General features: G+C 48.5%; 1 protein-coding gene across 1 annotated transcript in view; it reads right to left on the bottom strand.

The window, feature by feature from the left end:
• Window positions 1-25,035, bottom strand: part of PKD1L2 (polycystin 1 like 2) — a 91,193-nt gene that overhangs the window by 29,528 nt on the left and 36,630 nt on the right. The window contains exons 15-27 of the mRNA XM_032854606.1: window positions 24,705-24,850; window positions 23,868-24,062; window positions 21,041-21,172; window positions 19,120-19,305; window positions 17,435-17,559; window positions 16,295-16,421; window positions 15,501-15,632; window positions 12,412-12,634; window positions 11,633-11,826; window positions 7,704-7,934; window positions 5,615-5,716; window positions 3,055-3,233; window positions 919-1,065 (exon numbers count right to left, since the gene is read on the bottom strand). Of these exons, the coding sequence (XP_032710497.1) occupies window positions 919-1,065; window positions 3,055-3,233; window positions 5,615-5,716; window positions 7,704-7,934; window positions 11,633-11,826; window positions 12,412-12,634; window positions 15,501-15,632; window positions 16,295-16,421; window positions 17,435-17,559; window positions 19,120-19,305; window positions 21,041-21,172; window positions 23,868-24,062; window positions 24,705-24,850 (2,119 nt within the window). The remainder of the gene's footprint in view (window positions 1-918; window positions 1,066-3,054; window positions 3,234-5,614; window positions 5,717-7,703; window positions 7,935-11,632; window positions 11,827-12,411; window positions 12,635-15,500; window positions 15,633-16,294; window positions 16,422-17,434; window positions 17,560-19,119; window positions 19,306-21,040; window positions 21,173-23,867; window positions 24,063-24,704; window positions 24,851-25,035) is intronic.

Raw genomic sequence — 25,035 nt, 5'->3', positions numbered from 1 at the left:
CAAACTCAAATGCTAAAGGGGCCTGGATAGATGTAAATAAGTCAAGTTAAATGAAGTGGGGTGGGAGTGAGGTACTAGGGGTGGGTAAGGACTGTGGTAAAATGGAGAGCACATGGCCCTTCAAAGAAAAATGTTGGTACTCTGCTCCAGCAAATTGGTACCAAGCAGGAACCCTGGCCCACCACCTTCACACTTGCCAGATTCTTGTGGAGTCTCTTGATTTTTTTTTAATATTGGTTGGGAACAGACTAAATGTCCATTGATAGAAGAATGGTTGAATTAGTTGTGGGACATCCAGTCTGTGGATATTTTGCAGCCAGCGAGGATACATTTGACCCAAGCATACTGTCCTGGAAGGATGTTCATGGTCTGTCATCAAAGAAATAAGATGACATATTTAGAGTAATACCATTTTAAAAGATATAAAATAAGCAACATTCTGTGGTATTGTATGTGTGCACATGAGCACGTGTGTGTACATTTGTATCTGCTTTGATGTGTTTGACCAGATGTAGGAGGAAGGAAGGAAGGAAAGCCAAGGGACACACATGCTGAAACACCTATTTAGAGTAAAATTGAAGAAGGAGCCTCAGATGGGCAGACATGAAATCACCATTCAAACCACTCTGTTCACTCATATGAAACATTTTATTCTATGTCCTGTGTAAGGAAATATGGATAACTGTTCAACCGTTTCACCACCTCCAAGATAATTCTGTGTCAGAGGGTCCGTATCCCTCCAGAGCACCTCAGTCCCAACAAGAGAAACTGATTGATCATTAATGTTACACACTCGAAGCTACCCAGGCACGAGAGCCGAAACGTGCCTTTATTCTGCTTCAGCTGGATTGTGATGCATCTTCCCTAGAGACGAAAGAACAAGGTAAACAGCATTTGCTTACCAAAAAAAAGAAGTACCTGAATTGTTTCCTGTCCTGCTCTGTGGCCACTGGAAATACTTTGTCAAGAACACAGTCTCCAACATCAATGGACAGCCACGAGTTGCAGAGGAAATGCCACTTCTGGTCCCTAGCCAGGTCATGCACCAGCACCCGGCTCACGTACCTGGAGAAGAGACCCACACTTCTGAGGACAGTGTTGAGGGGGGAGTGAGGCTTCTTTGGGCACAACGAGGGTTAATACCATTGCAAACCTGAGTTTAAGAACAAGAATTCCTGAAAAGACAGATTTTGTATTTTTCTTCCTTGTTCTTGGTGCCTTGACCAAAATGCCCCAATCAGGGGGCAGAGTGGCCTCATGTGGGAGCTCAGCTAGTGTGGAGAGCCAGCTCTTGTAGGCTGCCACGTTTTCACAGATGTATGCTGCAAGAGGGTGCCTTCTGAAACTATTAGTCCGGCTGCAGGCCTGCAAGTCCAGGACCAGCGTCCAGAGGCCTGGGAGAAAAGCCAAGTTGTCTACATTGTGGGAATTCCGGGAGGCACAGACACAGGCACGCAAATGCTGGTCTTCCTGCAGGCGTACACCCAGGGCGTGAGCCATCTAGTTTCGACTCAGGACCTCACGGGTGTCATCTAACCTGATTTAGGTCTTTGAGACCTGGGGAAGAAATGGAATGATCTCGCCTCTGCTGGGATGTCAGATGCAGGAGCCACCATTTCCCCTGTTGCCTTATGGCTGATAAGAATAGCGATTAAAAAAAAAAAAAAGAATAGCAGTATCAAGGGCCCCTCTTTACTGAGCATTTACTGTGTAATAGGGACTATGCTTGAAAGCTCCAGACATGCATTTTCTCATTTCTAGGAAGACACTTCTGTTGAATCTCACACCCTCCTGGGGAGGCCAACATCCAATGATTGATGGGTGCAGTGCCTGGGTGTGATCAAGACCTGGGCATCCCAGCCCAACTCGGGACACTCCAGAGCTCCCCATGGAGGTCAGCCAAGCTGTTATGCTGCATCATCTCTGCTCATCCTGCTTCCTTCTCTCCCTTCCCAGGAGCTGGTCCTAGGTACCCTGCACCCTGAAATCTATCTCAGGGTCTGCTTCCCAGGAACCAACATATAGCACTTAAAGTAGTAATGTTTAATCCCTTAGGTAAATTGAAGATATCCATAGAAGTGCTCTGTTTTTCTAAAGTTGTAAGCCACTGACAGGTGGTCAGGCTGGAAATGACTGATTTAGGTCACTAGTTTTGGCCTCACAAACCAAATAATCCTCAGGTGGATTCTCATCTCTGAGTTTTTTTTTTTTTTTTTTTTTTTTTTTAGAAGAGTTTTAACACTGTTTTAGATCATCTGTGGCTCTCCTCCCTTCTGGGGGCACAGGCAGTGGAAATGGCCCATATGCAATTTTGTATGGACCATAAAATGGTACAAATACGGTTTAAAATGATCATAAGCATTTTTACGTTACAGAGATGAAACGTGTTCTGTTTAAAATTTTATAAAATTTTTAAAATAAAAAATGGTAAGTTGGCTAGTTGATTAATAGTGTGGGAATATTCTATATACGGCAGATATCTGTATGTCACGAGCATTCTGACAAAATGTATTACATGTTTTAGAGCTTGGGCAAGTCACTTATCTTGCCTGAGTTTAAATTTTCCCACCTGTAAAACAAGAATGAGAATACTTGTCCTTGAGGAGCCAATGAGAAAAAGACACAGAAACAGGAAGGCTTAGCTTAATGCTCAGAGCGGCAGTTGTTCTCACCTCTTCTACTATATAACCAGCCCAATGTCTCATTTAGTCTCCTCTTATTGGGCAAGGTTTATCTTCAAAATGGGCATCTATCCCCATTTTACAGGTGGGGAACTGGGGCCTAAATGAAGGTCGATGCTGCGAATGTGCCAAGAGTGGAGCTAGCACTGGACCCCAGGCTTGCAACCTCTCGTCCTTGTCCTAGCTACTGATCCAGGCCGTGAGGCTCATGGGTGGTTGGGTCTCTCTAACCCTCCGTGTCTCTTTCTGTGAGATGGGCATCCATTCTGGGTGTTTGAGGAGGGTTGTGAGGATTGGCCTGGCAGCGAATGCACAATGCCCAGCCCTGGTGTGGCACATCGTAGGTTCTCATGGTGTGCCCACCCCGACTTACCAGGATGGCCGGGCCCCCGAGTTGTCATGCCACAGCCGCAGGCTCCTCAGTTCCCCCAGGGGGAACATGGTGGAGAGTAAGAAGACATCCACTCCTCCTCGCTCAAAAACTGGGATGTCAGGGTCTGACAGGTGGTGGGGTTCACTCTCTCCATCCAGGCCGTATAGGGTGACAGTCACCTGAAATCCAGAGACTAGGAATGGCCAATTCCACATGATAACCAAGCCCCGGTGGCCGTGTTTCATTGGAAGGATCCAAAACCCAATGAAAACCAACCTTGTAAGGCCCTTTCATTCTCTCCTCTCTTCCCATCGTGGGCCCGCCTGAGCTATTTTTCAGGTATATGAAGATTTAGGATAACACTGCCTGCATTTTTGTCTTCAGCATGAGTTATAAAACACTTCTCGGCAACCTTTTTAAACTTTCCACATGTTTGTTTATAAGGGTTCTAGCGTAAGAACTGGTTCCCCCCGCCCCAACAATTCTATTCCCAGGGTCTCCCAATGTGCCTGGCACTGAGACATGAATGCACGAGAGCCCATTATTTCATAAATACATATTCCTAGGTCCCACTCCAGACCTACCAACTAAAAATGCTGGGAATAGGGCCCAGAAATCTGCTTTTCTGCAGTTATCCAGGTGATGCTGATCAGCATGCCTGATTTCCTGAGCCAAAGAGCTGCAGTTCTGCCACCTGTGCTTGGCCCACATCCCTCAGCCTCACTGCTGCAGTGATCCCTGCACCCATGTCCAGCTGCCAGCCACTGCATCGATTTCCTGGCAGTTCTTGGGCTCTGAGAGCGGAGACTGGAAGTGCCAGAGAATTAATGGTGCTGTGAGCTGTCCTCCATCAACAACTCATGGGATTGGTGGGTAAATAAGCCAGTTCCCTCAGCCATCAGTGGAGATGACTTTGAGGCCCATGCTGTTTACTATTTTCCAAAGTCCCATTGTGGGATTAGCTGCAGCTGCCCAGAGAGGTAATAGGTTGGCACCCTTTATTGGTTCTGTCCCTTCCTTGTCACCTTCTCAGTCCTCTACTGGGGTGTCTAGGATCCAACACCCCCTCCCCCTGCCGCCACATCAACTACTCACACTCAAATCCTTGTTTTCACTCTGTTTCCACCACAGGGTTTCTCCACAATAGACATTCTGGACCCAATAACCCCTTGCTCTGGGGGCTTTCCTGTGCACCATAGGATGGTGCACCCTGGCCTCTGGCAGCTGCCCATACTGAGACAAGATTAGATTGAAAAGTGACTGCAGCTCTCCAGACAAAGAACTGGCTTATGGGTTGCAAGTTTTCACTCCTTTCCTATTAAGATGGACTATTAAATGTTTAAAGGAAATGAGAAGAATGTTTCATTAGATGGATGAAATTAATTCCTATGGTTATTCCACAAGTAGTTACTGAGCACTTACTCTATGTTAGACAGCTGGTTGAGGGCCCTAGACACAGCAATAAATCAAAATAAAACAATTTTTAAAATAAAAGTAAGATAAATACATAAATAAAAATAGGATTTAAAAAGTAAAAAGACAAATGCTCCACTCTAATGAATCTTACTGTTATTAAAAAAAAAAAATAGAGCTTTCTCCAGGTTAGTATACACAGCGCCAGTGGTTCTCCAGCTGTGTTCCATGAGGCCTTCAGTTTTAGTAAAGGAAACTTGAAAGCTGCTGCAGAGGACAGTATATTCTGACGAGTGATGTGGCACAGGCCAAACTTAACTAAGGATGATGAGACGTTACAGAGACAGCCTGCTATATGTTCCACAGCTAAATGCTCAAGGACCTCAGAGAATTTATAAGCAAGTGAAATAGTTTCTTCACTACTTCTAGTCAGCTCGCTGAAGGAGAGATGGCTCAGCCTGACCTCTCAGCTAGATGCCAGCTAATCAGTTTGCCTAGAAAAACGTAACTCAAGACTCATTGCTTTCAAACGGTACGTGTATTTTCTTTTTTTCCTTTCTCCCTTCTCTCTTAAAAATTGTTTCCTCTTTATTCATTGATAGCAGTTTACTGACTGTTCTTCCTATGTGAGCAAATTTGCATGCAGGTTACCAACTAACTGAGTTATTCTTTGGTAGGGATAAGGGAGATGACTGGTGGCACGGTGCTAGACCCCAACTATTCCTTAACCTATTCTCCTTTATCTTTTTAAATATGGGGACTTGGAGGGGATGTTTTGTTTGGCAAAAGATTCTTTCCTGGGGCGCCTGGGTGGCTCAGTGGGTTAAAGCCGCTGCCTTCGGCTCAGGTCATGATCCCAGGGTCCTGGGATCAAGCCCCGCATCGGGCTCTCTGCTCAGCAGGGCGCCTGCTTCCCTTCCTCTCTCTCTCTTCCTGCCTCTCTGCCTACTTGTGATCTCTGTCTGTCAAATAAATAAATAAAATCTTAAAAAAAAAAAAAAGATTCTTTCCTTTAAAAAAAAAAAAAAAGAAAAGAAAAAAAAAAACCACTTTACAACACTCAATCCACTGTGCTAAGGCAACTCAGCAGTGGACCAGCTAGTGCTTTATAGTTGGGACATACTGATCAACTTGCATGGTCACGTACCTTGGAGGAAGTAGCTGCCCCTCTCCGGTGTCCAGTGTAGACTGTCACCAGGTAGTGGTACTGTGCAAAGGGATCATTGTCCTCCAGCACTGTGACCTTCACCTGGACAGAAGGATGGCATTAGGAGGGCCCTGTTCAGGGATTTCATCCACTGCACGACAGTTAAGAGGGGACTGGTCATTCGTGACAAAGGGATAGAGCAAAATTATGTACGTTATTTATTCATTCCTAATGGTGAGAACAAGTAAAAAACTTTTTGAAAAAGTACAAAATGCATCTAATATTAAATAAAGCTCAAAATAGTCAAACTGGAAACGAACTTGGCATTAAGCTGAGACTTCGTTCAATGTTTGATCTGGTGAATGATACAAATTCTCTTTATGGAGAATTCCTAACACTGGTGACCAGACTGGGACTCCAAGGGAATCTAAAGGGAGTGAACGTAAGGGTGATTTAGCAGCAGGACAAAACAAAGCCAGACTCTCTAGGCTGATGAGCCGCCCAGATCTCCTGCCAATGGAGGGGTTGTTTCCCCGAGATGTCAGGCATGCAAGAGCCACCTCTGTGCTCTCCTGGAGAGGCTGACACACAATGGCAGATTGATGTGGTGTCTGGGTGGTATCAAGACGTGGGCATCTTAACCCAACTCAGGGCGTCTCTGGAGTTCCCAGTTCAGATTCTCTCTCTGTTCATCTTGTGTCCTTCCATCCCTTTCCAGGGGCTGATCCCAAGCACTTTGTGCAACACTGAATGCTCAACTCCATGGCAGAGTCTGCTTTTTGGGAACCAGCCTACAGGTGAGGCACTTAAAGTATGAATGTTTAATCCCTTGAGTGGATCGAAGACAGCAGTATAAATGTTGCAGCTACTACTAAGGTTCATGCCACCTTAACATCCTGGGAGGTGTTGCTGTGTCGGGGGAAGGTAGGAAATGGAGAATATTTCAGAGCTTTGGGACAGTGCATCCTTGCATTTGTTGATGAGCGCAAGGTACACTGTTACTCAAGACACACAACATTTTATTGAAGGCTTACTAAATGTCAGACATGGTGCCTATATTGGAAAAATAATCAGAATTTTGTTGTTGGCAATTTGTTGTTTGAACTCACTTCTATCCTGAGACCTGTCTTATCATCAGGTAGGTCTGGGTTTGAATTCTGGCTTCAAGGAGGCGGCTTTGGACCAGTTACTTGCCCTCTCTGGTCTTTGGTCTCTTTTACTCTGTAGGAAGATTTTTGGTCTCTTTTACTCTGCAGTAAATGGGGGTGGGGGTCTCAGAAGGCCTGAGCTGTCCAAACTCTCCACATTTCAAAGAAAGCCCTGGCTCTTGGGCAGCTCCGGAAAGATAATCTCTATGTCCTTAGAATATCCTGCATGATAAGTGTGTCTTTGAATACCTTGGCCCACATCACGTAGTCTCTGCTAACAATGTGAGGGCTTTGGGCCATGCTGAAACAGTCTGACATCTGAGTGGTGGTGGTGATGGTCAGTGGTTTGCTTAACCAAACTGAGTCATGTGAGCAGTCCAAATGTATATGACTGACCCCCACTTAAACCCTGGGCACCAGGGCTCAGCTGAGCTTCCCCTGTTGGCAGCTCGTCTGTCCTGTCACACGCCATTGCTAGGAGAATGAAGTCTGTCCATACAATCCCACTGGGAGAGTGCAGCTGGAAGCTCTTGCTGGCTCTTTCCTGGACCCTTCTCTTTGCTGAGTATAACCTGCATTGTTCACTGTAATAAACCATAATCATGAGTATAACAGCTTTTCTGAGTCCTTCCAGCAAATCATTGAACTTGAGGATGGTCTTGGGGACTCTCAACACAGTACCTTCTTCTTAGAACTGTGGGGGAGCATTAAATGGGATAATCCCTGGCATATAGTAAAACCTCAATGAATGGTCAGTAACAGAATCCTCCAGACAGTTTGATAAGAAACGCCATTTTACATTCGAGGCTGGCAAACTGGCTTGCATGGGACAACATGGGTTTGCTGCTAGCCCTTTGGCTCCCCACCTGGGCTCCATCCCCGGAGATTCTGAAGGGAACACCCTGCTTCTTCCTCCCCTTCCTAAGGTCATGCATCCTCACCTTGGCCTGATCCTGAGCGTCCTTCCTCCTTGCCCAGATCACCACCAGCACGTAGGCCACACAGAGACAGCCCACGGTGGTCACAACCACAGGATTGTCCTCAAAGGTGGCAAAGAGCTCGGCGGTCTGGCAGACATCAATGGCATTGGGCATCACCAGGAACGTGCTTCCAAAGAAGGTGAGGTGGTTGCAGAGGCAGTGTGTCTGGGAGTGGGTGGTCCGTGGCCCCACCTGCAACCCCAAAGAGGCCCTGGTGGGGATGCCAGCATATCTTTGGCATGCTCCAGCCCAGGGAGGTGGACGCTGCTGTGAGGCGGCACTGGAGAGACCAGCTGTAGGATTCCCTTGAGCTTTTTTATTTAACTAAAAATTTTAAAATGCTGAGAATATTATCTGTAGCAATTTACACCCATCATTCTCAGTGGGCCAGTCTTCTCTACCCTTTTAAAGAACTAATATGGGTGAAGTTGAAGTTCCCTCTGCCCCCCACCCTCCATGAGCAGCCATTATCACAACTTTGATACGTATCATTCCAGTACATTCTCTGCCTGATGCTTACTCACTGGACAGATACACATGTCGAGTGCTAATTCTAGGCCAGGCAACAGGCTGGATGCTGAGAGGAAATCTGGGGTAATCAGATCATCTCAGTTCCCCAGGAACTTTCCTTCTTCTAAACATGAAAGTCCTGGGTCCTAAGAGGCCCCCAGTGTCAGCCACACTAGGATGATTGGTCATCTCACAAAAAAAAAAAAAAAAAAAAAAACTGAGGTTGGGAGAATCATGTAAAGAAATGAAATGGGAAGGACAGATGTTTAAGTCCTAAGTTGGTGTGTTAGCACCAAGAAAGCATTCTCTAAATTTCACCCCTTAGATCTACACACCAGGGGCCCCTATCCTGGGCTCATTGTTTGAGCAGTACCACTCTAGGTGTCCTCAGGCTGCACCCATCTGCACAAGATGGGGAGTCAGGGGGCCCTGGGGATGTGCCCATCACAGCACATACCACCCAGCTGTGTCTAGGGCGAGGTCCTAGGTGACCCCAGGAATGAAGTCCTTTTTAAATTTTGCACTACAGATGCCCAACTGTTTATTGATAGATTTTAGTTCCTTATTTGCTTCATTGTTTTTCCATTTCCCATTCCTGGTCAGCATTTGCCATGCAGCTGTGGGGCTTATGGGAACATCTGGCACACCTGGAGGGGTGGAGCTGGTTTCAGAGAAGAAACCCACGTCAGTGCTGTGAACCCAGGGACCAGGCATTTTATGCTCACATGTTTGCCTCTTTGGGCTTTCCCAACCCTTCCAGCATGAGAGACTCTCGAACACTGGGAATTAATCTGCTCATTCTCTTGTGACAGTAATGGTACCTTTAGTATCTTTGAGAAAACATATAAGCAGTAATTCTGCCTTTACCGTCTGAGAAGGTCCTATAGACGATAGATTTGGAGCTTTCTTCGGCCGTTTAGAATTTGGTGTTGCTTTTCCACCCAAACTTGATGATCCCATTTACTTATTTATGGTTCCTCAGTGATCTTTATATATCTATATCTATATCTGTATCCATATCTTCGTCTGTATAATGAGCATCAAGTACACATTGTTGGATTCATATAACTTTTGGTCTATGACCCGCTCCCACATTCATGTATGCTAGTATTAGTAGGTGTATATTTCAATAACATAATAAGGACCTGAAAACCCCCTATCTATTCAAAAGCTAGAAATGTTCCAATAACTTACACCTAGCTAAATGGTCCTCCTTCAGTCTGTCCTCATGCTTGCCCCTCCTAGCCACCACCCAAATCCCATGTTCAGTATTTCCCTGATTTCCATTTTATATGTAGTTTTGTCTTCTGTATGCTCAGATTGTTCAACATAGCAACCGCTCTATGCTGAGCACTTACTGTGGGCCAGGCACCACACTAACTGCTTTCTCTGCCTGTCTCGTCTAGTCCCTGACCCAACTGTAAGTGGTAGCCACCCTTTATCCCCATTTTCAGATGGGCATGCTGAGAGAGGTCCCGTGACTTACCCAAGGTCATCTGGCTAATACTGATGAAATGCGATGAGACCCAGTCTGTCTGATGGCAGAGCCCATGCCCCAGCTGCTGAACCATCCCCCTTTCTGAACATCGGGTCTCCGAGGACAGCCTTGTAGGACATACCAGGCCAGCAGCGTGGGCATCAGACAGCAGCTGGGAGTGAAGGCTCTGGAAGGTTGCAGCACATCCAGTGTCTTGTTAATGATGTACAAAGGCCTCTATTGCACGTGTAGGGAACATGCTGTCTCTTGGACATGTTAATGCACCCATGTCTTTCTTTTTTTTAAAAACAATATTTTTTTAATTTTAATTTTTTTTTTATTTTTAATTTATTTGACACAGAGAGATCAGAAGTAGGCAGAGAGGCAGGCAGAAAAAGAGAGATAGGAGGAAGCAGGCTCCCTGCCGAGCAGAGAGCCGGATGCAGGACTTAATCCCAGGACCCTGAGATCATGACCTGAACTAAAGGCAGAGGCTTAACCCACTGAGCCACCCAGGCACCCAATGCACTAATAGGCACTTGGGGAGCTCTGTGTGGTGGACAGAAGCCAGGGCAGGAGTTGACAAGGAAGCTGAACTGTGGCAGAATCAAACCCCAAAGGGGCTTGGTTCTGAGTCCCCTTTTGTAGCTCTCCTGGGGCCTGGCTTCTTACACGACTTGTGATCATTGTCATTTGATCATGTGTGCCATTTGCTTCTTGGCCATGCTCCCTGCCAGACTGGAAGCTCTCTGGTTTTTCTAACCATTATATTGCCACTGCCTCCCACATGTGAATGTTTTTTGAATAAACGGAAGAAGGTATTTATGGTCTAGTAGATGGAGACAGATGTGTGATAAATTTCAGCTAGATGCAGAGGTTACTGTTCTTGGGGACAGTGTGAAGTGCTGTGGAAATCCAGCAGAGGGAGACCCCCGATGTCTGGAGGCTCTGAGTAGGTGGCATTAGAGTGGGAGATCAAAGGGTGAATAGGAGTTTTCTGGGCAGGGTAGGTTGTCCCCGGCGGAGAGAACAGCATTTGAGGGTCATGGAAGGGGGAAGAGGAACACTAATGCCCCAGAGATGGTCTCTGATGGTCTCTAAGCCAACGTCTGGACATGTCATGGGTAGAGCCGAGCTGAGCTGACCTGAGATAGGAATCTGATCGCAATTAATAGAGCCATATGCTATCCTGGGATTTGGTGAGACAGTGCCTGGAGCTCTGGAGACAGACAGACAGACCTGGGTTTGAGTCCCAACTCTCCCACCTGCTAGGCAAGGGATTTGGGGTAATTGTGTTGACTTTCCTAAGCCTTTGTTTTACCACCTGTAGAATGTAGAACCTATACCATCTTAGAGATTTTGTGGAGATCTCATGAGGTAATGCAAGTAAAGCATGGAACACAGCACCTGGCATAGAATAAAGGGCTCAGCTCTGAGTTCAGTTCCCTGGAGAGGATACCCTGGCTCCCCAGAAGCCCAGAGTCAGCAGGGATTCCCAGTTATTTTTCCATTTGTTTCATGGTCATTTGTTCCCAATGGCAAGCACACCGTTCCTGAGTTGTGGGGTTCCCGGTGCACTGAGGGAACAGACATGGTCTCGGTGGCCTCCTGAGTAGATATGAAATGAATAGTGCTGTGTTTAGTGCTATGGAGGAGTGGATGTTTGTACCAGGAGAGCTTATAGTGGGGAATCTGACTTAGCCAAGGTAACACTTTCCTCAAGGAAGTGACACTTGTGGCAGGATCTGAAGGTGGAGTTAACTAGATTGGGGAGGAGGGGCATTCTGGGCACAGGGGATAGCATAGACAAAGACATTGCTGGAGGGGCGCAAAATGGCCACCAGAGGCAGCTGGACATACCCAAAAAAGCTGCTCTATCTTCTCCTTTGTGTCCTTTCCTTACCTGGCACCCAGAGTTGTCCCAAGTCCCCTGGACCTCATCCCAAAACACACAGTGGGACAGGAAGGTGGTAATGCCAACTGTGAGGTCCCTGCCAGTGGTCAGCTCCAGGTCAGACTCGGGGACAACGGTCAGATAGTAGACACCTTCTCCAAAATGTAGGTCCTCTGGGTTCAGGATCCACGTGGACTGCCCATCTGAAAAAAAGAGGGATCCAGACCAACCTGAAGCCTCACGGTGACTGGGGCTAATGGCATGGAAGAGAGGAACAAAGGTGACCTGGAAGGGAAGCTGATCTTGATAGTCTCTCTGATGTCCTAGGAAATCCCTCTCCCCACCAAGACTTGGGAGCAGAGGAGCGGAGGCACTCCCAGGTCAGTTTGCAGAACACACCTGCCAAGTCAGATAGATGAGGGCTCAAATTCTCACTCTGCCTCTTCTTGGCTGTGTGAGTTTGTATCGGTTACTTAACCTCTCTGTTCTTATCTGGCAAGAGGAAATGTCCATAGTGCCCATCCCGAGGATTGTAATGAGGATTACGAGGTTGGTTCTATAAGTGCTTGTCAGTTTCTTCAGGGCATGTAGTACGTGCTCACTTAATGTTGCCCAAAAAATCATAATGACAACAATGGTAGCAGTAATAATAACACCAAAAATATCAGCACTGAATGTAACAAATCGTTTTTCTTTTTCTCTATGGTTTCTGATTCTCACGTTTTAAGTTGGTCATCCTCTCTCCATCCCCCAGGAAGCTCAAGAAGCTGGCCCAGTTGTTGGAATACCTGCGGTAGCCACTGGTGGAAGTTGAGCTCTGGAGTCATAGCTGGTCTCATTAGGGTGGTAGCCGTAGCCCAGGCTGAGTACGAGTGGGATATCAGGTCTCCAGTGCAGTTGGATCCCCAAAGCTGCCCCATCTGAAGTCAGGTTCACCCACAAAGCTTCAGGACTGGTCAGGTTTAACACAGTTGGCTCACCGTGTCCTTCCGAAAGCCTTGGCAGTAGGATCTGTTATCAAAAACTATCAAATCAGGGGTGTGCGGGGCTGAGAATGCCAGTGAGCTTCATGGCTGCTGGACAGAGCAGGGCAGGGGGAGCACCTGGGGAACTGAGATCCACTCTGTGCTGTGCTCATTCTGTTAGTTTCCCGGGGCTGCTTAAGTAATGACCCCAAACTTGGTGGCTTACAACACCACTGATTTGCTATCTTACAGTTCTGGAGGCTGAAGTCCAAAATCAGTTTCACAGGGGCTGATGTTGGCAGGCTTATGCTGTTTGGACGTTCTAGAGAAGAATCCCTTCCTTGCCTTTTCCAGACTCTGGAGGGGCCCATGTCCTTTGGCTCATGGCCCCTCCTCACATCACCCAACCTCTTGCTTTTGTCATCAAATCAGCCTTTTCTCATCTGTAGTTAACTCTTCCTCTGTCTGTCTCTTGTGAGCACCCATGATGACATTGGGCCTGCCTAGATCATCCAGGATCATCTATCTCAAGATCCTTAATCACACCTGCAAAGTCCTTTAGGCCATGTCAGGTGGCAAATCCATGGGCTTAGGGATGAGAATATGGACATCCTTGGAGGTGCTGTTATTCACCTACCACGCTATGTACCATGGCTTGGGGCTGCATCTGCATAGAAAGAGGGAAGACTTCTTGTTTGCTCAAAGGTGCTTTGTGAACTAGCGGTCATGTTGATGACAGTGTCAAGCAAGTAAAGTGTTAGTTAGAAGCACAGGCCCCAGAGGCAGAGAGCTCTTTTGGGATCTCAGCTCTGTCCTATGTGAGCCCTGGGACATTTGGCCAATTAACAAGCCCCTGTGAGCCTCAGTTTCCTTGTCATGAATAGAACACACACACTCATTGATGGTATTAAAAATGATATCACGGGGTGCCTGGGTGGCTCAGTGGTTAAAGCCTCTGCCTTCGGCTCAGGTCATGATCCCAGGGTCCTGGGATCGAACCTCACATCGGGCTCTCTGCTCGGCGGGGAGTCTGCCTCCTCCTCCTCTCTCTCTCTCTGCCTGCCTCTCTGCCTACTTGTGATCTGTCTGTCAAATAAATAAAAATCTTTAAAAAAAATGATATCACATACAAAATACTTAGCCAAGTGCCAGATACACAGTAAGACTAAAAAATTAGCAGCTGTTACTATTCTGCTATTACTCGTACATTAGAAGTTCTCCTAACCATTCTCTATTTAATTAGCTTTCCAGATTAACTAATGCTCTGTGTTCCCTTTTTAAAATAGACTGATTGATGCCTACTGTGCACTCTTTACTCCTGGTGGCCTTCTGTGTTAGACATGGGCACAGTCCACCCTGCTTCCCCTTCCAGGAAGGACCTGCTACACAGTCACAGGGAGTGTGGTCAACAGACAGGCTCCAGCTGGCAGTTCCTTAAGAGTCAGCCCCGACAGCAGAGACCTAGCTTGTCTGAGGCACACCCTCCCTGGGGCCATCTGTATCCAGAGGTCAAGAAGAAGGCACAAGGCCCTGACATACTGGCCTGCTTTGGGACATTTTTCTCATTTGTACCTGTGGGATTTAAATTTATGGAGATGTCTGAGTGACGACATGGAGGGGCCAATGCCACTGAAAGAAGAATTTATTACTTACATTTCCTGAGAGGAGGAGACCACAACGCCATGCAGGGCCAGAGGAGAAGTACCTGGTTAGCGGGGGGCAGGAGCAGTCCCAGGGGAACGCTCAGGTCAAGGCTGTTAATGGATTCTCCACGGGAAAGGCAAGGCAGGGCAGAGTAAACCCATTTGAATAATTTTGGCAGTGTTGGGACTATAGGGATGGTCTCTGGTCACTTGGAACATGGCCTCAGGATGGTTTAGGATGGGAAATATTGCCTTGGTGTGTGAAAGTCAGATAAAGGGGCTGGTTGAGGGTATGGATTTGGGATTAGTTAGTCTGCATATGAAAGGTGTGCCCTGGCAAAGCCCTTTGCTATCTGAAAGGATGGGCCGGCCTAGGTAGGGGCCAGTTTCTTTCTTAGCAGCAAGATTTTTAAGATATCAAAATATCAAAAGTTACAAAAAATAAAAGGCTGATTAATACAGGCCTGATAGCTAATAGTTACTATAGCACTCCCCTCTGGGTTAACTGGGTCTTTGTGAGGTCTGGATTGCAGTTTGACCTCTTCTGTCCAGTCCTGCTGTCCTTCCTCCCTCTTCACAGCCGGTGTTGTTTACTGTTTCTAGCAAACATCTAGCACCCCAAGCTCTTCCTCAGCACCTGCTTCCAGAGAACCCAGCCCATGGCAGCTCTCTCCTGCCAGCCGAGGTGTGCGCTCACCAACAAGCACTTGTGTTTGATCCCAAAGCTGCTTATGTCCATTGTACTTGTGCTTGTAAAGGTCAATTTTAGATACATTTCACAGAGTGACAGAGAGTGGCAGATTAGTAGTGTGAAAAGAATTATTTGCATAAGAACTTAAGTCGAATGCTTTGAGAAGACATAGGAAAGATGAATCCCTAAACATTGTTAGTGGTCATTGGTGAGGAAACTGGAAGATTAAAAAAACTCACTAAAATCTCAAAAGAACTGAACTCCTGTCGCACCATGGTGTGCTTTATGTTTTTGCTTCATTTTAAAGAAAATCTGGCATTTTAGAGGCTGCCTTTTAAGGGTGGTTTATATAATGAAGATGATTAAAATTCCAATCGACAGATTTAAAGAAACGTTTTGATCATACATCCAAAGATTGACAATGATATACATTTATAGTTTTAAGTTAAAATACAGTGTGTCACATAGCGTAATGACCATTCTTAATGATTCTCCTCTTTAATCAACTTCTGGTCCCAACCAAGTTAAAGAAGAAAATAGAAGTGACATGGACTTCTGACAGCACCCCCAACTTCTACCTCGATATTCTCTGACAGATTCTTCATGGGTATGAGATGTCCACTAGGGCTGGTCAGGCAGAGGCCACCAACAGTTCCACTGACATCAAAGTGACTCTGGGCCAGGAAGGGGCTCTTTGGGAAACTCATCACCTGAAACCAAGAATAAGGAGTGCTGGCCAAGGCCCCCAAGGGCTGGAAGGTGAACGCGTCCTTATGTGAGTGATAAGGTTTCCTAAGATAGAACAGACAAGTGACCCAATGGGGTGAGTGAAGGACACTGCTGTTAGCTGTGTCTGGCCTTCCTGGTGTGTGTCTGCCCTCTAGGGCTGAGGACCCACTCAAACCTAGGGAGCTGTGCAGCCAATGGACCTGAAGCTCTCCAACCCTTTCTTCTTGGCAAAGGCAACAATTTCCTAGGAGAGAGATACTTAATCTGCCTTCTCTTGGGGCTCAAGGATCACAGTCAGATGTGCCCTCACTTGGGAGCGAAAGGAGCACTGGGTTTTCCATTTCCTGCTTATGGAATGAAGTCTGAAGAGCTTTATTTCCAGTAACTAATTGAACCAAGGCTGCTGGAGAAATTCCACAGTGCAGTGGAAGAAGGATGGACTTGGGTATCAGAAGGCCTGAATCTGCATCCCAGATCTGTCACTTTGCTTGTGGCCTTGGGTGAGTCACTGAACCTCATCTGTAAAATGGGTATAGTAATACTACGGAACGGACGGGGTTGTTAACAAAACTGAGCAAACTCATGTGAAAGTGCCATATTAGCTGTAGAGGGCTGCTCCCAAAGAGGTTATTACTGTTGTTACCCTGATGTCCACAGGCTCTGGGCTGTCCTCCATAGAGCCAAGGTAGGAGGCAGCAGGCAGGATAAAGGTTGCAGAGCTGGCAGCTGCAGTGTGCACAGAGGAGCCTCGCCAACTCCTGGGCTGTATTCTGGCCACAGGGTGAGAACAGAGGTGCCGGGAGAGAGAAGAAAGCCATTGTCAGAGGAAAATATCCTGCACTGCAGGGAACCCTGGCATTGCTTTCAGAGTGGGTGGCTCTGTTTCAGTCCCTTTAGATGGTTCTGTGTGTTTGCGTCAGTAGGAGCCGCAGGAGAGGCAGCTGACACCCCCAGCACCGGGTTGGAGGCTCTATGAGGACAGGGCGTTAGCCAGCTTTGTTTACTGCTGCGCCCCCAGTGCCCAGAAGATCACCTGGCATGTAATGGTGGTCAGCACATACTTTGTTGGATGAATAAATGAGCTTTGATGTGGACATTTCTCCAGGCTTATCCCTTCTACCTACTTGATTCTGACGTCATGGGCTTCTAGACCCATCTTCTCTGGCCTTTGCTGTTGTACATCTGATTAGATTGGGGACCTATCTCAGACCCTAGCTCTGATCAGAATGCTGCTTTGGGAAACTGTCCCTGGCCCCCAAGAGGGTAACCCTGGCACAAGGAGTCATAGAAGGGTGCTCACTGCAGGGGTCCCAGGAGTGCCTGCCCCTGCTTATCAGGTGGAGGCATGCAGGGTGGGGTATCCTCAGGTTCTGGAGGGCATAGTGAGAGGCACTCCAAAAAGGATTGCCAAGGCCAGAGCATCTTGAATCCCCACAGCTCTGTGGAACAATGGGCTTGGCCAGGCGCACCGGGAACGTAGTTAAAAATGGGCAGGCCCCCTTTATTCGGCCTCTCTCCCTGCATAGCTCCAACATGACCCATCTTTCAGGATTTGTGGGTGGCTCCAAGATGGGACTTGGCACTCACCAGCTCCCTTCCTACGCTGTGCAAACACCCAGACCTCCTCTCAGTGAAAAGCCCTCCCACTTCCAGCTCCCCTCACATCTCCCACTTCCAAGGCTGGTCTTCTGGGCTCTGCTCGTCACAACGTCTTGGGATGTGGGTGTGGACCGAGCCAGGTCAGGAGACAAGCTTTCTTGGGAACCTCAGTGCAGCTGATTACCTCTTTGTGTATATGGAGATGGAGGGGTTGGCCAGAGTGATTGGGAGGCCCCCAGGCAGTGTCCCCAGAAGGAGGGCATCCTGCACATGCTCCACAACTCTGAGCAGCTGGGGAATGGAGGCCATCTGGAAAAGAAAGCAGGGAATACTGCTGGAGACCTGTCTCTGTATGCCACCTTTGTTTACTGTCGCCATGTTAGTGTGGGACCTTCAGCAGAGACGGGGACAGGGAAGAGGAGAAAGGAAGGGACAGCACTGCTGTTTACTGAGTGCCAGGCTCTGTGGGGAGTGAAAAATAAGCATTTATGAAGGTTCCAACACCTTTTGGAATGTGAATCCCTTTTCATCCTTAGAACAACTCTGGGAGGTGAGTGCTATCACTATATCCATTTGGCAGATGGGAACACAAAGGCACACAAAGGTTAAGTGACTTGCGGAGGTCACATGTTGATAAAGGCAAGTTCCAGGACTCACAGGCAACCAGGCCTCTGGCTCCCGAGTCTGTGCTGAGCTATCTCGCTGGGTGCCTCTGTGCTGCTCTCTTTGGCCCTGATAGCCACCCACAACCCAGGTCTTATTTGTGGCAGATAGCAAACCACAGGCAGAGCCATTTCAAGGGTCACCCGGACTGCTGCTCACTACACCCAGACCCCCTGATGAGGCTGCAGCCTCGCCACAGCCAAGGCTGGTGTGAGTGTCTGAGACGAGCTGAATGTCCGCATAGATTGTGTGTGTGTGACTGAGTGAATGTGAGTATGTGCGTGTTTGAGGGTGACCTGTGAAAATGAGGAATCTTGTGTCGGTGAGTATCTGTGTGTTTTAAGTGTGTGATTGTGTGTCTGAATGTGAATGTGGGTTTGAGGGTGTGTGTGAGTGTAAGTGTTCGAACATAAATGAGTGTATGTGCTTTTGTATGTGACTCACATATGTGAGTCTGTTCGTGTGAGTGTGTGTGGCTGTGTGGCCATTGTGAAGATATGAGAAAAACGTGCATCTTTGTGAGTGTGTGCAAGACCGTGTGCTTCAGGGCATGTGTGGGAGTATAAGTGAAAGCTTGTAAGGGTGTATGAGTGTGAGTGAATGTGTTAGTGTCTGTGGACATGTGTGAGAGCCTGGGTTTAAGTGTGTGAGTGTGACTGCGCGTGTGTGTTCCCCACATGCTAAAGGACTCCGGAGCAGCAGGAAAAGGTTGTCCTGCTCCGTCATGATGCCGTCCTAGGAGGCCTTCCCCTGCTGCACCCCGTGAGGAGTGCCGGGGCTGCACGAGACTGTGCCTCATCTATTCTCTACGGGCTGACTCTCTTCTAAAAACATTCTCTGTGGGCTAGGCATGTGATCTCTCCAGTTGGCAGTTTATCTGGGATGAGGTGGAATGCCTCAATTTACAGATAAGGGGTGAGACTGAGGGAAGTTATGTACCCTGCCCAAGTCTCAAGGTTTGAAAGCAACGGAGGCAGGATGAGAAGTTAGGCTGCCTCACTCCAGAGCCTTTGCTCTGCCTCCCAGAAGCTCTGGTCTCTGTAAATTTTCTTCCAGCTCCCCAGAGAGGACTTTAACCTCTGAGCCTCAGTTTCCTTATCTGCAAGATGAGGAGAAAGATCCATCTAGAAAGGCTGGTGTGAGCTGCGCATATGGTAGCTGGGTAGCATGTGGGCATGTCATCCGCCTCTGGGCTGAGACACCTACCTGGCTGCCCTTGGCCTCTGCAGGCTCTTCTGGTCCCTGGAAGCTCAGGGAGGCTTCCAGCACACTCCCCACAGCCTGAAACAGGTCCTTGGTGGCCACCTGGCGCCTCTGGTCTTCAGGCTGGACCTTGGAACTCACTGCCAACAGGGCTTCACTGGCATGCTGCAGAGCCCACATGGCCTCCCGCTGGGTTCACCCAAAGGAGAAAGAAAGGCAGCATGAGCCCCTGCCTGATAGACCATCCCCTGTACCATTCAAAGGACAAGGGCTGCAAGAGAGGGGAGCAAGGTGGGGGGACAAACTAGGGGAAATCTGGGCCCATTGCGCAGGCTGCCTGTGTCACTGACTTGAGGTCAGGTTCTCCTTCCCTACAATGTGCTATTCAGGAGAGTAGCCTCATCCATCTCGGAGGCTTTCCAGAGTGCCCTGCACAATGCCTAGCACGTAGCAGTAAACATTCACTAACCGAGGAGATGGGTGGAAGAATGGATGGATGGATGGATGGGGGTGTGGGTGGCAGATGGATAGATGGAAGGATGGATGGACAAGACACTTATTCCAGTTTTGTAATTCTGTCTGTATTTGTGAAACTGTATAAAGTCTTGCTGCCCCAGTACCCTGAAAGAGCCGTGAGGGCAGAGACTATGTCCGCGTTACTTGCTGAATTTTTTTTTTTTTTAACTAAGAGAAATATTTTCATTGGGATCTGCTTACAGGCATTCCTTTTTTTTTTTTTTTTTTTAAGATTTTATTTATTTACCTGACAGACAGAGATCACAAGCAGGCAGAGAGGCAGGCAGAGAGAGAGGAGGAAGCAGGCTCCCCACGGAGCAGAGAGCCCGATGCAGGGCTCCATCCCAGGATCCTGGGAACATGACCTGAGCCAAAAGTAGAGGCTTTAACCCACGGAGCCACCCAGGTGCCCCCAGGCATTCTTTTTTATAATGTGACTTTTTAAAACTTTTTTTTATTAATTATTTTTATTAACATATAATGTATTATGTGCCCCAGGGGTACAGGTCTGTGAATTTTCAGGCTTACCCACTTCACAGCACTCAGCATATACTTGCTGAATTCTTGATGCACAGTGTGTGCCCAGTACCTGGTATATACTAGGCATTCAGGAAGCATTTGTTGAGCGAATGAGTAAATTCATGCATGGACAAGTAAATGGAAGGGTGGAGGAACGGCTGTGCGGGTGTACAAAGGTGCTGAACAGATGTATGCATGTGGAATGGATGGATGAGCAAATGGGTGTGTCAGTGGCAAGGGTGACGTTAACAGCGTCATGGCCCCAGAAATAAAGGTCAGCCTTGCTGGCCTCGGGATGGAGAATCTGAGAGGCACAACCTCCTGACAATAGGTAGAACAGAGCCAGGGTAAGGTCTCCCCTGTTACTGACTTAGGGCTTCCTTTTTCTTAACCTTTAGCTACAATAACACTGGGAGCATGGTGATTTAATTTGAGTCCTCCAAGAAGCTGAGCCTGAGCCACGAATTTAAGATGTGGGCTGTCAGAGTGACTGGTGAGTCAGGGTCGTAGAAGAAAGGCAGGACCTGGCAGCTGGACATCAGTCTGATACGTACTGGGGAGCATGGGCAGGTTAGCAGCAGCATCTGGGCACACACTTAAATGTCACTCAGTGATTAGAGTCAGCTACTCCTTTGAGGTGCCACTGGCAAGTGAGGGAGTGGGGTGTATGAGTACACAGGCTATGACATCCAGAATGAGATACAGGGGCTGCAGGAGGACATCATCCCTCCCTTGGCACCACCCATGCAGGACCCTTAGAAACAAGAAGGTAGAAGCCTCGCTGACCCTGTGATTAAGGGACCTTCAAGCTGGGATGAGTTGTGATTTACCCACTGAGGAGGAGTGTGTTGCATGACTTGGCCTGAGACAGCAGATGGGCCTCACTTACCTGGGCCTTGGGTGTGAGCTCCTCAGTGGGGTGGGTCACCTCTCTTAGCACCTGGGCCAAGCTTTGTATCCTCTGTATGTCCCCCAGGGTGGCAGGGACCGCAGACAGTGACCCCAGCACACGCTCTCTGACCTTGATGCAGAGGGAGGAAGATGGGGAGAGGAAATGTCATTCCAGTGGCTTGATGAAACCATTTCAGAAAGATCTGGAGTCAGGGCAAAGGACCAGGCTCATCTGGGGTTTTCCAAAAGCTTTTCCAAAGCCAAGAGACCTCTGTTTGCTTTGTAGGATGCGCGGTGTGCAGAGTAACGGCCTCCCAAAGATGTCCACATCCTAATCCCTGAAACACGCCAGTAGGTCACCTCATAGGGCAAAAGACACTTTATCAAATTGTTTTGGAGTTTTCTGTTTGTTATCTATGTACTCTCTACTCTGAAACGTGGGGCTTGAACTCATGACCCTGAGATCGAGAGTCGCGTGCTCCTCCTACTGAGCTAGCTAAGTGCCCCTGTTTTGGAATTTTAATTAAGTTAAGGGTTCTGGATGAACCCGGTGGGACCAGTGAAACCACAGGGTCTTTGTAAGGGGGAGGTGGGATGGTCAGAGTCCGAGAAGATGTGTGGGTGGAGGCGGAGGTGAAGAAGAGGCTGGAGGAGGAAGGGAAAGGGGGTGAGGAGGGGAGGCTGGGGGAGGGGAGGGAGGAGGCCTTGGAGAGAGGAGGAGGGGATGGGGAAGGGTCCCAAGATGCTGAGCTGCTGGCTTTGCAGATGGGGAGGAGCGCAGAGGTGTCTGGGGACTGCGCTTTCTGCCGAAGAGCCCTACGAGGCCGGCTGGGGGCTGGCCTCGCAGCAGCGGAGAAAAACTAAGAATATAATTTCAGCACTGCCAGGGAGCACTTTCCCCAGCGACGCGAGGGCCTCTCTCTGCACTGTCCACTCACCCCATGTGACTTTTGAGTCTGTGGGATGTGGCCAGTGCAACTGGAGAGCTGAATTGTAAACTTTATTTCGGTTTAATGTTTAATTCAGATGTAAGTTCCCAGATGTGGCGAGTGGCGACCATTTGGCATAGCACAGATCTGAGGGAAGCGTCCCCCTCCCCGGGCCTGACCGCCCTTCCTGGACCCGCAGGGTTCGGGTGTGTCTGCTGTCAGCTCAGGGTGCAAACAGGCTCTGGCGTGGATGGAGGAGAGACTAGGCCAGCATATGAGGGGACTCTGGTCAGAATGTTCTGGTAGGAGAAATTGTGTTTGCCTCTGCAGTTCTTCCCTCCCTCCTTCATCACTGTCCTGGAGGCAGCTTCTGTGGAGATGCTACCGGCTCCCGCCTCTCTGGCCAGTGCGCTCATTCAGTGGGAGATGAGAGGGCAGGAAGAGAGAGAGCTAGAAGCTATTCTCCTGGTGCCTGGGCCACTGGTCGGTCAACTGCCTCCTTCTTCAGAAGCCATTGCTTCCACCAGGGAACCCCTACCATGCAGTTGCCCCCTCCAGATTCTGGTCACTTCAGGCTGAACTCCAATTTTTATCAACAGAGCCCTTCTTAAATTCTTCTTAGTGCTTCCATTAGTATTTTATACCTGCCTCCTGCCAGGACCCCAGTATTTCATGGGGAGACCTTGGGTCAGGCTGCATAATCTGTGGGCTCAGGGACCGCAGGACATCCAGATGGAAGTCTGCCATGGGTAATGCTCAGAGTGAATGCAACCCAGACTGAGAACCAGGAATGTGTGGGGGTGTACAGAGGGGCTAATGTAAGACAAGGGTAGGGGTGAGAGGTGTAGGAGGGCGGGAGGTAGACAGGGGAAGAGCCAATCTGGATCAGAACCTCATCTTCACCACCTTCTTAGAAATGTTGGCCTGGGCAGACTTTTTAAAATTCTCTTGCCCTATTTCCTCTTCTGTAACATAGATGGGGATCTCACCATTTACCTTGTAGGGTTTTAGTGAGAATTATATATCCCTGAAGCTCTTAGGGCCGGCAGGATATAGTAGGTGCTCAGTAAATGTCAGTTATTTATCTCTAAGTAATTACTATGACAGCCACCACTTCCCACATGTCCTGCACCATGCTAAGTAACTTTCATGCCAACCCTTCAGGGGACCAGAGAAGTCTTTCTTTTCTTCTCCATGCCCATCAGGTATATGTGATGCTGTGTGTGTGTATGTGTGTGTGTGTGCGCGCGCGCGCGTGCACGTGCGCACGTGTGTACACCTGCACCCACACATATTCATACAGCAGATACCAGGAGTGGAAGTCATCATCTGCTCTGCAATAGCTGTTTGTCCTGTCAGCTTGTAACACACGAGATGGCCGCTCTGTGGATTAAAACTGGTTGAATGTCAGTAATTTCAAATGGCTTGACCTAACCTTATGAGGAAGAATACTATTTATTATCCCCATTTTCCAGATGGGGAAATTAAGGCTTAGAGAAGTTCATTCACCAGCCCGTGACAGTACAGATGGCAGTGGCCAAGGTGAGATGACCTTCAGGGTCTAACTCCAGACCATTAACTATATGAGTGAGGCCAGGCCACATTTCTCCTCTAGCCTCGGATTTGTCGTCTTTGACAGGAAGGCCTCGAGCAATACTCTTAAATTCTCTCCTGCCATAGAAGCCTTTGACTCCATGAGGCAGAGCAGGGCAAACAGGTTTCCCTCATTTTAGGTCACTTACTGCGAAAGGACCAGAGAGCGAGCTGATGTCAACAGGCATCAACTCGGCAGATACCGAGGCTTCCCAGCTCTGTGAATTCCACTCCTCACCCTGAATGGCTGTGTACAGACCCCGGGGCCCAGCGGACAGCATGAAAGAGGCCCATCTTGAGCACCTTCTGTCTGATGTCCATGTTCAGCAGCCGCCTGCAGCCCTGCCCCTGGCACTCCTGGTCTAGCACGGATGACACGGCTCTGGCCAGCTGGAAGAGCCGCTCAGGGTCCCACTCGCTTTGCAGAGTGGCGGTGATGTTCTCCAGCACTGCAGCCTGGAATGCCCCGTTCTCAACACGGGTGTCTCCAAGTCCCACCTAACAGGGAAACCAGAAGCACATTCAGTCCACGGAAGACCTCAGCTTACCAGTTCTCGTTCCAAAACCTGGAGCCTGAAGTCAGTCTCTCGAGGCAAACCAGAGCAAGGCTGGAAGGCTTTGTACCTGGTGTGGAGTCTCTCCTGAGGCTGAGGGCAGCTGGGCTCACTGGAGGCAGACAGCCAACAGCCACTGAAAGCAAGCCTGGGGCAAGTCACTGCTCTACCCTCGCCACGCACCTCATCGTGCCCCCAATCCCTTCCTGTTCCACCTGGCCCCTCACCCTTCAAACTTACCCCGATTTTATCCAGCCTCAGCCTTGTACCCATTATGGCTGATTCGGGTCCTCCTTTCCCTAGACTCTGATGGCACTGGCCTATCTCATCCAGGGCCCCACCCCTGTTCTGGCCACTGAGATGTAGGATCTGCAAAGGTAGAGACCATGACTGTTTTGTTCACAGCTGTGTGTCCAGGGCCTGGTACATAGCAGGTGCTCTGAAAATACTAGTTTGAAGGAAGGAATGAATCAGTGACTCCTCTGGTCATGCCCTTGGCTCTCTTCAATCTGGTCACCAACTTGGTGAGGTTAAGTTGGGTCAACAAGTTTTCTCAGTGAAGAAACAAAAGGCTGCCACCACCCACCTTCACCACTGCGTGGGCCTGCTCTTTGTCCCCTGTGAGACTGGAGACAGAAATGACCACTGTCAGCATGAAGTCATTGTTTACTTTCCCAAGTGGCAAATAAACTGACGGGAGTGCAGGCTCAGGGCCACAGTGTAGACAGGAACCTGGTAAATGGAAACTGAACAGTTAGGGGGGCATTCCCAGGCCCCAGGGAGACTGGAAACCCACCAAGGTAGAGCATGCGGACAAGGACACAAAACCCACAGCTCATAAAGGCATGGCAGGCACTCAGGGACTCCATGCTTTCAAAGAGAAGACAGCCACCTATACTGATCCACTGGCCTCCCTC

The sequence above is a fragment of the Lontra canadensis genome, unplaced genomic scaffold, assembly GCF_010015895.1.
Source record: "Lontra canadensis isolate GAN:19392208 unplaced genomic scaffold, GSC_riverotter_1.0 scaffold8, whole genome shotgun sequence".
In the NCBI taxonomy this organism is placed as follows: Eukaryota; Metazoa; Chordata; class Mammalia; order Carnivora; family Mustelidae; genus Lontra; species Lontra canadensis.
This window is presented reverse-complemented; position numbering and strand designations above follow the sequence as displayed.